General features: G+C 41.5%; 1 protein-coding gene across 8 annotated transcripts in view; it reads left to right on the forward strand.

Moving 5' to 3' along the window:
- C11H8orf48 (chromosome 11 C8orf48 homolog) overlaps nt 1-14,613 on the forward strand; it is a 97,738-nt gene that overhangs the window by 45,225 nt on the left and 37,900 nt on the right. For 2 of the 8 annotated variants that reach the window (XM_062584693.1, XM_062584694.1), the window contains exon 7: nt 3,932-3,998. The exons of 5 other annotated variants lie outside the window; for them this stretch is intronic. In XM_062584693.1, the coding sequence (XP_062440677.1) occupies nt 3,932-3,993 (62 nt within the window). In that variant the 3' untranslated portion in view covers nt 3,994-3,998. Of the gene's footprint in view, nt 1-3,931; nt 3,999-4,998; nt 5,217-14,613 lie in introns of those variants that run through there. One more of the 8 variants, XM_062584692.1, reaches the window with a different exon arrangement.

A 14,613-nucleotide genomic window follows, 5' to 3' on the forward strand; every position in this document is an offset into this window, starting at 1 on the left:
CTTGTTTTCATGAAACATGCTCTCCTCTGAGCCTTTGTCAAATTGGAATTAAATTTGCCAAAAGGTTCAGAAGGTATTATCAGTGGGACGGTTAGATGGACATTTAGAGATGATCACCTAAGGAAACAGCACTACAAATAAGGAACGTTTGGACTAAGATTAAATATTCTTAGAAGAGAGAAGGGTAGAAGTCTGAATCCTGCACTCTGATCTCCACTCTGAGTCTATGTGCAGCTCCTGCTATGTGATAAAAGAACATTGTTAAAATAGAATTTCTGGGCAGCTGTGTACAGGTCTGTCTTCATGGTTTTGTCTTCAGTGGGCTGTAGCAGTAAATTTCCAGTTTTCTTTCAACAGCAGTGCCTATCACCCTGGGAAACACAGCAAGTGTGATATGTATTTGAATAATGACTCCATTTCTGTTTTTTTTTTTTTTTTTTTTTTTTTTACTTTGTTCTTTTCTTTTTTTTCTTCAACAGTTGTTCTGAAGTTTCTTCATGAAAATTTAGTACGGAGCTTTAATGGATTTTTCTTCCCAAATGCTAGATGTATCTTATATCTTCATGAGCCTTTGAATTTATATGTTTGCACGTGTCTCAGCCTATGTATTCACAATTGTGTTTCCTCTTTCCTAGGGGAAAAAAAAATAACTTTAAACCTGTGCTTGTGGTGTTAACTAGTGAAAAGCCTTGTTGGCTCAGTTGTGCATTTATCACTTGTTACATTTCACAAACGCCGGCATTTCTCCCTTTTTCAGATTTATTCCGAAAAGCTTTGTTCCTACTACTCCACACACCAGATGCTACTGTATTTTCTGGATGTCTGAACTCTCCACTCAAAACCTGTCAATGTCTTTTGTATAGCTAACGTGAAAGTAGTATTTGTGTACCGTGTCAGTCCATGGTCTGATTTTTTTTATTCACTTAGCTTTGTCAGTAGAAATTCATACACATTTGCATTTATGCTGGAACAACAGTATTTATAGTGGTGTAGTTTAAGTCAGTTCTACACTATAAATTTCTGATAACCATGTCATTAAAGAATGTGAAAAGGTGTGCGATGCAGAAGTACGTAGCCTTTTTGTGGTACAACATGTTTCCTTCAAGCAGAGTTTTGTTATACAAAGCACAGCTTTGCTGGTTTATTTTCATTCACCTTGGAGCTCTTTGCCAATGAAGAATACTGTAATGCTGTATCAGTAAAATGGTGCTGGTATAGATCTGACCATACAGTGATTCCCTAGTGTATGCATTTCTATACTTGAGAGTTTTGCTGGTGTAAGTATGGCCAATGAAAGCCGCAAAGTTTTAGTAAAGATAAAACTAGTACCAGCAAAAGAATCCTTTTGACAGTTGGGAAATTGGTTTAAGAGTATCACAAAAAGACACATTTGGCCTGTATCAGTGTCACCTCCCTGGAAGGGTATGAGTTACAGCCAATAGGTAACTATTAGTAAAGCAATATATTACATTATTTATAATTACTACTACTGATAATAATCACTGCAATAATATGCTAGCATAATGAGGTATAACTATGAGCGGGGGGAAGCTTTTCTAAAGGCTTTATCTATTAAATGCCAGCAAAACATATAAACTGGATCTACCTACCTTTTCAGAATATTTTTGACATCATAAATGGCACAGAGAGGTTTTTATATGAATCTTGGGTGTGTTGGGATGCAGATCCGGTACTTTGCAAGGAAAGCTCCAGCAAACAAAAGTTAATGGTTTAAAAAAAGCTGTCAAAATGCCACTTCTCAGAAGGCTGTTTTTCCAACCTTCTGTTGTAGTGGTTTAAAGTTTTATTAGCAGCTAAGGCAGTCTTCGTCATGACAGAGCTGTTTAAGCTCATATTTCACATGCACAGTTCATGTCTCAGCATCTGTTGAGCACCCAAAATAAATGATCTAGAAGTATACCTCTTTGAACCTAAATCAGCAAGCTCTCTGAGCAAACAGGTTTCTCTTCATGTTTCTCCCTTGCAAGGAGTGTGAGTCTTTAAACAGTTCAAACTACTGCTTCCTACTGTCCCCTTCAGAATTAAATCTCTTGATGCACTAATTGGCATGTTCTCATTGCCTGGAGCCCTAATACTTTTAATGACGTCCAAACAAATTAACTATTAAATGAGTTGTGAAGCAGCACAGTGTGAACTGACTTGTGTAAGCTGAGGATCAAAGCGCAAAGCTGTAAAATGAGTCTTGAAGTGCTAATAACTTCTAATAACTTTTAAAGAGAGAACTAAATTGTGGAAAGAGTAGCTGTAGCATATTCTGACTATTTAAAGAGAAGCATGCTTGGGATGTATTGCGGTTTGCATTTTGACTGGCAGAAACTGGTGAGATGGCCTCAAACCAGCATGTGTGGTTTAAGGAATGCCCATCCCAAACATGAAAGAGTAAAAAGAACCAGATCAGCCGGATCTGTTTTCTCTGCATGTCGGTCATATCTGCATAGCTCTCTAATAGACAACCGCATGCGTTACTGCTTTTTCAATTCCTGATTGCCCTCAAGACCCAGCACCAAGGGAGTGAGGTGAAACCTATCCTTTTTTGAAAAACAGGTGAATTCAGTTACCTGTGCAAAGCTATTGGTGATAACATGTTTATTTGACCGTGAATATGGCCTCAACTTGTCCTGCAGAACTCTGAATCCTTGATAATATGTGCAAAATTACAGTCTAGCCTGTTCCTTTCCATCATGCACATCTAGAGAAGAGCATCCTTTTGCTTATAGGCAAGTACGCAAGGATGCTTGCATTCCCCTCCTCTTCAAAGCTATCCCAAAAACTGGAATGGCTTTTTCTTTCCTGCCTTTCTTTTCTTTTCCTGCCTCTTCATCAACTTTCTTGTCTTTGCTCCCTCTAGTGTTCCCATATAGGTGCTGTCTTGCTCTCCTACCCCTGGACAATGACATTTAATATTGAACTCTTGGGTTATTTGCCTTGCACGTTACATAAACTGGGAATGACATCAGCCTACCTGTCATATCCTTCGAAAAGAGGCGCTAGTGTTGAGCCTTCACAGTCTCAACTCACCTCTGTATGTCACCGGAGCATAGTCCCAGCGTTTCACAAACCTTGAGCCTAACTTAAAATTCATCGGATTTTCAGTAATAAATCTTTATCTTTCTGATGGTTTCCAAGCCTTTAATTCATTCTTAGTTCATAGGGTTTAGATTTTTTTACAACCATAAACACTTTTTTCCATTATTTGAGGAGCTGGAAATTTAGCAATAATGTAGGATAAGAAATTTAGGATTAAAGACACGGGATTTGGTAACACAGCAACAGCATCTGTTGCACCTATATACTGTGTTAGCTCACTCTTTCATTTATTCTAGCTGCAAAAACTTTATTAGCCATATAAAGTGCCGTCCTGCTTATTAGTTGGAAATTAGAAAATGTGAAATGGGACTGGAGATATCTGTGCATCTCTGAATCACTGGATCACTGCTGCAGAGAGAACGTGTAATTAACAGGGACTCCCTTTGCAGATTATTCACTGAAACTTAATTGTTCTGTGTGTTATGAAAATATGTATTCTTAACCATTCTTCACCAGGAATCCAGGTGTAACCGGTAGTGACAAAAAGTCTTTCCAATATTGGATTTATTTGGTGATCCATGGTCTTCCTTCATCTCTGAAAATGAACTGACATTTCCGGTGTTAGGAAAGAAGACCAGGGTAAATAATAGCAAAAACTGGACTTCACTCTTTAATTTTAGGAGAGATCTATTCCTTATTTAAAGGTTAGAAAGGCAAAGGAAAAAGTTTGAACTGCTGTAGCTTACATCTAGTCTGTGGATAATTGGTACTAAAGTGATTAATGTTAAAATTAGACCAAATATACCAGTCGTTCAATAGTGCTAAACTTACTGCAGTTTAGTACTGGTTTTGCAGCAAGAGTGAAGCAGAGTTTCCTTCACAGATGCCCGTTTGCACTTGACATGGAGGAATGCTATCTCCAAGAGACAGGAACGTCTTCCATAAGTTGGGTGAGTGACAGCTGAACACTGAGTCCATGGTGAGCCACATACCTGCTAATTACCACTTTTCTCCAATCACCCTTCTGACAAACTACTTTCTGAAATCTGTTTTGGTGAGTTTTGTATTTCTGTCACTCTGCATTAGGCCATGGTGCAGCACAGCTTGTCACTTTGTGTTGCATTTGATCACACTGTCAGGAATAGGACCCAACATAATGGAACATGACATGGTTATAGTGGAATTTAACTCATCAGATTTCTTCCAGCAAATCTTTCACATTGTGTCACCAGTCTGTTACAGAGTCTGTATGTCTGTTACATACCCTGTATTGACCAAAACGATTATTCCTCGTGGACTGTTAGTTACAACTCAATGCAGTAACATTAGTTGGTAGTAGACACTCCTCACACACATTAAAAAATCAGAAAACCAACACTTTTTAGAAAAGTCCATCATATTTTCGTATAGTATCTGGCACCCAGGATATGAATAAACTTGCAACATCTTCTTTTTCTGTCTCCCCGTGGTACATTCAGAGTGTTGCTCTGGGATTTTGAGTTTAGAAATGAGGTTGCTACAGGATGTGGAAAGTGTTTTATGCTGTTATCTGCGAAGAAGAAAAAATCAGATATTCTATATCTCCTCAGAGTCTGTACACTGCATGAGAACTGTATGAGTTAGAGGACTGGTTATGATGATCCATACAGAGACTTCATTAAGTCTCTATATACCTGTGTCAAAAAAGCTCAGACTATGGTGATTTGCAGTCTGCATTCTTGTGAATGCAGCCCACTCCTGGTGACCCTACACCTTGTGGGTGTCTCCAGGGTAAGCTGCAGGCAGAAGACATTGCTGCAGGCCAGAAGGTGATAGACTTGCTCTGCTATCACAGGGTAGTTGAACAACCCCACTGGCCCATGCCTGGGGAGCTTGGGAAAGAGAGTAGCAGAGATGAATTTCATTCTTGTCAGCAAGAAAGACTGACAGGGCTTCTTTCTCATTTTACAGGTTTTTTACAGCAGTGCACATGCAGCAGAGTTCCCCCTGCAACGCTAAAACGAGAGGAAAACCAAACTCTGTTTTTACATCTGTTTGGTGAAATTACCTGAACAGTTATGTAGATGCAAACTGAATTATTTTTACTGCCTCACCAGTATATTTGAAATCATAAATTGCATTGAGGTTCCATAGTGTATGTAAGTTCCATGGCACTGCTGAAGACATCATTTCCCTTGTCAATAAAACTCTTTACCTATAGAGCAGATGTATCACATTCAGGGCAATTGGGAGCCTGTTCTAGAACAGCAGATGGTCCAGACTGCACATAGGGCAATGTGCATTACAGGCATGATTCTGCAGTGTCTATCAGTTTAGGCTTGAAGTGAAATAGCTAGCATTTTGTAGATAATAGTCAGTGACCTCTTTGCTTCCTAACAGCTGGCTTACAAAAAGGAGTACATAGCAAAAGGGCATCTGCTGAAGCCTGAAGCCTGGAATGACATTAAGTAGGCAGTCATAATCCAGGATTGTCTCATTATCTGATCAGCAGTAATACATATTTTCCTGTCAATATCCTGCACCCTCAAAGAGCATAGCTAGATACAAGGTGTTCTAGAGTTCAGGGGGGCTGTTTTCAACATCACTAATGCTGCCAGTGAATTGATGTTATCGAAACATGATTGCAGAATCCTGGCAATAGGAATGAAAGGCAACAGAAGTGCTGCCTCTTTTGTTCTATCCAAATGATACCAATGACTGGCTTTGCTAATGATGCCTTCAATGAAACGTGTTAATAGAAAATCTACGCCTTTTTTTGACATACACATTCCAAGACCACTTTTTTCCCAACCTGACCCTAGGGGGTTGACTCAAATTACTGTACTGCCAGCACAGTTGTCCTAGAAAATTTCTTGTAGCATAAGCTATAATTAATGATTTTAACAATAACCATGGCAGGTGTATTGTGTGTATTGTGAATGCACCCTACAGAGTTTGGATCTCTAATATATCTGTTATTAACCATACGCAGTTTAGAGTGAGTGCTAAACAATATTGAGCTTGTCCACTTGCACAAAGGTGATCTCGATACTGCTGGGATCAAACCTGCTTGAAGACCTGGTTAAGGGCTTTGCAGCTTGGGCATGGTACTAGTTATATGTCAGAACATGCTCTTGTATCTAAAAAGAAGATGGTGCTGAGTAAGGAGTTGAAGGTTAGTGTTGTGTTGCACTGCAGTGCCGTGTAATTTGTTGGCATGGTAGTTGCTGTCTATAAAAATTAAATCATGATTTTACCTGTGAGGAAAGGCATATCTTAGCTCCTCTACTGCACACGGAGGTTGTTAGGAGCATATGGGAAGAATAAGCCTCAAGCAGAAGAACTGGAACTATAACTGGAAACATGAATGAACCTGTGAGATGGCAGCCAGTGGATCCATAAACAAAGAAGTCCCATCTGGGAGAGAGATCTCTCATTGTGTCCATTTATTTACTGATTCCTTGAAAAACACTTTCACTGCTCACTGAGATAAATCTCCTAGAGCTTTGGGAAAGTTTAGAATCACATCCAGAATGTACAGCTCAGGCCTACTAATATACAGCTTTTCACTCCAGGAAAGCCATGAGAAGTCGCAAGAAAGCTTAGAAACAGCCACTAAAGCTATATGTAAGTTTTTCCTCTCATTTCTTCTCATTGAAAATAGAATGGAGATGGGAAGCTAAACAAGGCTAAATGTTTTGTTCACTTAGTATTTCCTATTATCATAGGGCCTGCCAAACACCTGCTTTTAGCAGAGAAAGGGAAATCAGACATCTTCAGAATAATTTTCTTCTTCTTGAAACAGGAGAAATTAACAATCCTTTCGTGCCTGCTTTTCTAGGATTTTATCTTTATTTTCCTGTATCTGAACTTTACTTGAGCAGAGAGAAATAGCAGAAGAAAGTTTATTGATTTGCTCACAAAGCTCAGTGAAACTTAACTCAGAAGACCACAGGGAAAGGGAAAAGCCAGTGAATACCTTACTGGCATAGGATACGTTCATTCAAAGTCCTGTCAGGGAATCTGCAGAACTTGCTTTTTCCATCCCCAGGACAGCTGAGTGCAATATTTTCATTTTTGTAATCATCAGTTTTGTTGTTGCTGTTGCTGATTAATCTTGGAGATTAATCCAAGTCTCAAGAGTTGCTGAGTACTGCTTACTGTAGCAAGTAGAATTTTTGAATGCTTATGGCTCACAAAATAATATTTTTGCTTTCCTGGACCTTGAAGTTTGATCTCATATGGAAAGCATTTTTCTTTAGTGAAAAGAAATGTGGCAAATGTGGCACTCTGTACCTGTAGCTACAGCTTTGCTGCAATCCCTGGAGAAGGGTGAGGTGATAATAGTACGTAGGTCTAGGTAGACCAGGTAGGGGGCTGCAGAGCATCCTTTACAGGCATTATATTCTGTGAGCAATGGTGCTACAGCTCCTAGTACCATACATTGCCCATTGAGGAGGGAATGAGGCAGAAATGTCAAGTATTAGCATGTTATTGCTCAGGGGGAAGAAGAAGTAGAAGTTTGAGCATGTGAAAGGTGCTCCAAAGTTTCTAACAAAAGTAAGTAATTCCACTGAGTGTCATTACAAACTGGCCATTAGCAAGATTACATCTTTATATCCACGGAACAAGTAAGTGGAACTGAAAGCAACAGTTTCAGAGGAAGAAGAATCGCTCCCTGAAGTGCTTTAGATGTTAGCGACTGCAAGACACAGCAATGCAAACACCTTGAGGGATGAGTTAAAAGCCTTTGGTTCACCTTCAAAAACTATTATCTGAGCAGTGTGAAGAGATTGGGAAACTAGTGTGGCATCAAAATGTGGCTTTTATACAGAGCTTGTTTACTCATGCAGCACAAATGTGAAATGCAGACTAGTAGTATCAGATGCACAGAGCATTTTCACTTTTGATCTGTTCACTTTTATCTGAGATAGTAACGTACTAGTCTTTGGCTCTTCACATCTTGAAGGGCATTTTTGGAATCACAGCATCAAAGGGGGCTTTCTGCCATTGCAGGGAAGCCTGTGACTTAGCCCCTGTGACTTTACCGTGTTGCTAGACTGATGCCATGGAGCAAATATCCACTGTCTGCAAGTACAGGTTTCATGGCATAACTCATACACATCAGAGAAAGCAAATCTCTGAATGACACAGTTGGCTGTATTCAGATGCCCAGCTGTTGTTGTCCAGAAAGATTTAGCTGGTTAAATGACATTTAAGTTGTAAGAAGCAGCACGTATTTCTTGCTGTCCTGTTGTATCAGACCTTGTCCGTTTACAGTTAATAGGAAAAGATAGAAAGCACACTCAACGTAGTGCTTATAAATAAATAAAAAATAAAATAAACAGTCTGAAAAGACGTCCTATCTCTCACCTTCGTTACATAGTCTGAAGCATCTTTGTTCTTTTTAACGTAGGTGCCACCTTAGTCCACTGATAGGTGATCTGAATTCAGCTTAATGGCAACAACGGTTTGTAGCAGAGACCAGGCCATTTCCAGGAAAAATGATCCTTAGTGGACCAAGTTATGTCACTGATATAAAAGCATGATCTGTTGTGTTTAGGGTGGAAGAGGAGAAAAATAATGGAAATGTCCAAGAAAACAGGTGGCTTCTTTTGCAGCTGCAAGAATAGTAGAGGAAGAGCCCTCGGCCTGATGAGAACTCCTACTGGAAATTTTGGCAAAAAGTGGTACGTCCCAACCTCCTAGTGGCAGATCTTCTGCTGATTGCATTCCTCTGGTGGCCTGAGAACCATTCACCATGTCGCTTCCCCTCAGCCTTGGAAGCAGCAACTATCTTTCATCTGCAAAATAATGTGAGATGGCAGAAGATATTACAAGGTGAAATTTGATCATTTGGAAGTGTTCCTGGCAACTTTCATACCTAGAGACAGACTATAGGGTCACACTGTTAATTAATGCTCCTTAAAATTATCTGGTTTCCTCCTCTTCTTAACTTTGCTATTTCCTGGTTCGTGGAAAAGGCTTCAAGCATGAGGATACTGCTTTTTTCACAGATGGCTGCCGAGAGGAGACACCTGGCACTCTCTGGTCTCTTTACATTGCTCGGATAATATTAATTACAGCTCCAAGGGAGACAGCTGCCTGCCAACCTTTGACTTGATACTATTTGCATTATGAATGGAATGGAACTCAGTTCTTTCTCGGCAGACATGCCGGTTACCCTACTGCGAGTAATTCATTGCCTCTTTCCAGGCTTCCGGATACTCCATTAGTGTTCATGACGCTGGGGAAAGGGGCACTCTTACTGATTACAACCCAGGGTGAGTGTCAGGGCTTATGACTGCTGTCTGCTGCTTTCTTCCTAGCTTGGCAAAGGTGTCCTGAGACTGAATGTATTGATGTGCATACGGTAAGTGGCTTGAGATTCCCGGATGAAAGGTGGTAAAACATATTTTATTCAGAGCTGTTTCCTTCTATGCTTTAGAAGGTCTTTGTTAGCTTTAGCTACAGCCAGGAAGTATTTTCCCAGCTCCACTTCCACGTGCAGCCAGGAATTCCACAATGATGACCACAAGCCGGGGGAGAGGAGGGAAATTTGGGGAGATTGAATGGATTTAGCACCCTGAGTGAAAAAAATATATACACGGTTCCATAAAGCAACTGGGTTCATTACAATTCCCAAACACTCCTTCCCTTTCTCCATACCCTTGCTTCAGCTTTTCTCCTACATAATTTCCCCCCAAATTTCTTGCATTTGCTGCACAACTATAGCTCTCTCCCATTAGTACATCACAGCCATGGTGTATTTATTCTCCAAGAGGAGGTTCTGTGCATCGCAGTCAGGAAAGGTTTAATTTATCTGTGGCAGAATACATTTACCTGACATGCTTGTGTGACTGTATTTGTCCTCATTGGCTGGAAGGAGGCACCTTGCCCCTTCCCCAGTTGGTGACCAGAGCTAGCTCCAGGGGCTTATTCCAGTGAGTGAAAATCCAGTAAATGCTTAACCCAGGTTATTTTCCACTGGGTACCTAGATGCGAGATCAAAGGCTGTTTTGCCTTTCTTGTTTCTAAGTAGTCAGACTGTTTCTCAGGCAGGAGCAAAATACATGGTGACTCACTGATGTGCAAGACGCAGCCAGAGACTTCCAAATCACAATTACAGGTCTGAGGCAAAACTGTGCTTCAGAACTGTGCTTCCAGGCTTGGAACAATATGGAAATCTATTACCTGCTCAGTTTTCCCAAATGCTGCTGGGAACCAGAAGTTGCTAGTGCCTCCAGGTCAGTGGTATCCTCTGGGAATTCAGTACCTGATCTCCATTCAGCTCTCAGAGAACGTATGGATTCGTCACAAATGGGCTCTCCTCTTTTATATCCAAGGGAGGGCCAGAATCCAATGGAAGGGTGACTCCCTGCTCGTTTTTTCAATTCCCTTTCAGAACTGACAGCATAAGGTTTGAGATGTCCTTTCATACGGCCAGTTTAGGGGAAATGTCGTGTGCCTTTCACTTTGGGCTCCAAAGGACAAGGGAGATCACTGGAAAAGTGGGTAGAAACATACTGCACATACAGGCTGAGGAAGGTAGTAATATTCTGTAAAGTTCCCCTGCTTGCTTTAAAATTAGAAACAGAGCTTCGTGAAAGATTAGCACCAAGTATCCTATGTGCATACCTTGGATTCGGCATCCCAGGACTCCTTGATTCTGGGTCAGATTCTTCCTATCACAGAATAAGCTGATGAGCCAACTCATCTCCAAATGCAGTGCTCTGTTGTGGAGCCTGTGTGTGGTTTGCGCCTTCTCCTGAAGGCAAAACCAATTAATTTCTACTCCTCCGATGTTTGTAATGGGCCAACGAAGCACCAGCCCCACTGCTTAGCATCTGGACCACCTTTGCTACCATAACTAGACTACAGTGTGCCTGCAGCCTTGTTTAAGATGGTCACCCCTCGCAGGGCTTGCGCACGTGCGGCTTTTGGAGTGTTTTGTGGCGCACTAGCATTTTCTCACCAAGATTTTCCTGGAGCTGCCTTCACAGTCATATTATCCCACATGTCCGTCACTTGTTTTCTCATCTGTTAAGGAAGCTGCCTCAATTATCCAGTGACTCTGTTTCAAATACTGGAAAAAATCGGAGTTTCTATTTCTCCCTTTTCCTCTGGGAAGAGATCTCAAATAATCTTCTCTCCTCCACTTTTCCTCTAATGAAAAATGCTATCCCATGTCCTGTATTTTCTCTTTGATTCTATCTCCTTATTCTTCCATGGACTTCACGTTGAACTTGGTTGAAAGATTTCTGCAAGAGCCATTTCCCATTAGAAGCTGTTTCTTCAGACCCAGCTGTTTTGCGGTAACATGTGTATATTCAAAATTTTCAGCAAAAAACCATCCAAGTACCCCTTGCTTTGTGGGCATGAACATTCCACACTGGCAGAGTTAAAGACAGTTAAAGACATTCGCTTTGTGTGAGAATGTGATATTTTTCAAAATGACAGAGCCAGAATGAAATGCTTCTACCTATCAAAGCAAGGCAACTCAGTGAGGCTGTTTCCAGATCAACTTTTTTGAATTTTTTTTTTCCACGAGGAATTTCAAGGCTCCCTTTTTCTGTTCCAGTTTGGGACAAAAGAAAGTTTATGGAGCAAAAATTCTGAAGTTCAACCGTTTCTCGGTCCTAGGTTTTAAATATATTACAGCTAAATGGCAAGGAACAAAAAGTTTCTGGAAAAGAATATATAAAGCTCTTCATGATCTTTCACTGTTGTATCCCTGTCCTCCCATACACTCTTATCCATCATCTTCCCTTGCGATGCTCTGTCTAATTATAGATTCCCCGAGGCAGAGACCTGCCAGTGTTCCTGTCAGAAAGTGCCAAGCACATCTATGATGCCTTACAAATAATCATAGAGAATGCATATTTTGTGAAATGTTTAAGTTTTCCTGTTTTTCAAAAAATTATAAATATGCCATATCAGGCATGATTAAATTTCAGCGTGCCATCCCTCCTTTAGTCAGATATTAAATTAGCATCCTTTTCCTCTCTCATCCTTGCTTCTTCTAGATAAGGGACAAAGTCCCCTTCCCCCTCTTCTTCCCGCATTTAAAAGGAGTTTTATTTTAAACCTGGCAACTTAGATCATGGTCTCAATCATGGCAAGAGAGCTTGAATGTCCAAGGTGTATGAGGATAAGGGATGTTTAAGGCTACACAATTATCCCTGTCTTCACGTAAAGCTCCTCAGGAGCTGAGCACACCCAGCCCCTTGCAAAGGGATATCTCTGCCTGACAGATCCTCTTCTTTGCTTGCAGAAGTCTGGTTGTCAGCAACAAAGCATTTCACAGGTTACTTAGTATTGCAGAGAGCTCCCACAAAATGAAGCTTCTTAACTTTCCGTTCCTTCCACTGTGCAAATTATTCATCGTTAAAAGCGAACAGGCGTGTAGCACTCAGGAGACGCAGGACCTCTCATCACCAGAAGTGTCATTGCACATTTGCGTGCAGGGTGCTCTGGAGCTGGGTGGCCTGCTGCTGAGCACCCTGCTTAGCAATCAGCTGCAACGTAATACAGCACTCGCTAGATAAGCCACTTACTAATTTATTGAATGTAACAGCAGGGAACAGAAAAGCATTTCTTTGTGCCTTAATATAAAGGCAAAGGAGCCAAACACTAATATTCAGTGTCTGGAGAAGGTGGAAAAACCTTTTTAAAGTGTCTTTGAGACATTATCACTTGTAAGGGTTTGCAGAAGTCCTCAGCACTTTTGCCTGCTTATGCTTTCCAGATTACTGGGCCTGCTTTTATACTCTCCACCCAAGTGAGTGCAGAAATGAGCTCTCCCACTCGTGCAGCCCTGTGTGTACTGATGTTGGCTCTTTCTGCAGCGGTGTCAGCGGTGGTCTGCGCTGATTGAGCTGCTAAATATGTATTGTGCAGGATTAACAGTTGAGATTCAAATTGCTTAATGTCACTGTTCACTTAAGTCTGGATGCAAATGTTGCTATTTACCATAATGAGTTTTTTTTTCCCCGTATTTTCTCCCTTCCATCTTGTGCCTTTCATGGCTTTCCTTTGCAAAGATGACACGCTTCTGACAATTCTTAGGGAAACAAATGGAAGAAAAGACTGAAAGATCTCAGATAAAATGAGAAGCGCACCAATCATAGAATCATAGAATCATAGAATCAGTAAGGTTGGAAGGGACCTCTGGAGATCATCTAGTCCAACCTCCCTGCTCAGCAAGGTCACCTAGAGCATGTTAGACAGCGTTGCATCCAGGCGGGCCTTGAATATCTCCAGAGAAGGAGATTCCACAACCTCTCCGGGCAACCTTCACTCTCACAGTGAAGAAATTCCCCCTCACTTCAGGCGGAACTTCCTGTAGTTCAATTTCTGCCCGTTGGCTCTTGCCCTGTCACATGGGACAGCTGAAAAGAGTTTGTCCCCATCCCCTTGACACCCTCCCTTCAGGTGCTTATCCTCATTGATAAGATCCCCCTCAGTCTTCTCTTCCCCAGGCTGAAGAGGCCCAGCTCTCGCAGCCGTTCCTCACAGGGCAGGTGCTCCAGCCCTCTGGTCATCTTTGTAGCCCTATGCTGGACTCTCCCCAGTAGCTTCATGTCTCTCTTATCCTGGGGAGCCCGGAACTGGACACAGTCCTCGAGATGAGGCCTTCCCAGGGCTGAGTAGAGGGGCAGGATCACCTCGCTCGCCCTGCTGGCAACAGTCTTCCCAATGCACCCCAGGAGACCATTGGCCTTCCTGGCCACAAGGGCACATTGCTGGCTCATGGTCAACTTGTCGTCCACCAGCACTCCCAGGTCCTTCTCTGCAGGGCTGCTCTCCAGCAGGTCAGCCCCCAGCTTGTCCTGGTGCATGGGGTTATTTCTCCCTAGGTGCAGGACTCTGCACTTGCCCTTGTTGAACCTCAGGAGGTTCCTCTCCGCCCAACTCTCCAGCCTGTCCAGGTCTCTCTGAATGGCAGCACAGCCCTCAGGTTTCTCAGCCACTCCTCCCAGCTGATACAATGATAAAGGCTTCATAAGATACCAAAAGTAACATGCATTTGTGTGTGGGTGTGTGGTTGTGGGTGTGTAAGAAAGGAAAAATCTTTGGTTTTCAAATCTCAGATAATAACTTCAAGCTGAAAGCAGCCTTTGGCTGATCTTTAAACACAATTCCTGGGCAGAAGAGATCTCTTCAGAGAAATTGAGATCAGAGATGATAACTATTGACCCTGCATTTATTAGACCAAATATAAGTCTGCATAGAGAAGTTCTTTTTCTGAAAACCATTTGTTGTTTTCTAGCTAGGTATCTAAATATACTTGTCCCAACTTTCTCTTCATAGAAAGGGAAGAACTATTTATTGTCTTCTTCACTTTTTTCTGAAGTCTGCCCTGCATTAATTTGCTTTTCTCGTTCATCTGTCAGGAGTCCTTCCTGAAATTAGATAATTTGTTCCTCTCTCTGTACTAAGCTTTTGGCAATAGGTAGTTTTTCTGTAAGATCTGTGTTGATTTAACAAGTTTGCATTAATATCACTGTGTTTCAAAGTAATTTAACCCTAAATTGCTAGAATAACTTTAAAGGGATGGTGATTCCCTGAATGTCATCACGTGTA

Source organism: Rhea pennata, chromosome 11, assembly GCF_028389875.1.
Source record: "Rhea pennata isolate bPtePen1 chromosome 11, bPtePen1.pri, whole genome shotgun sequence".
In the NCBI taxonomy this organism is placed as follows: Eukaryota; Metazoa; Chordata; class Aves; order Rheiformes; family Rheidae; genus Rhea; species Rhea pennata.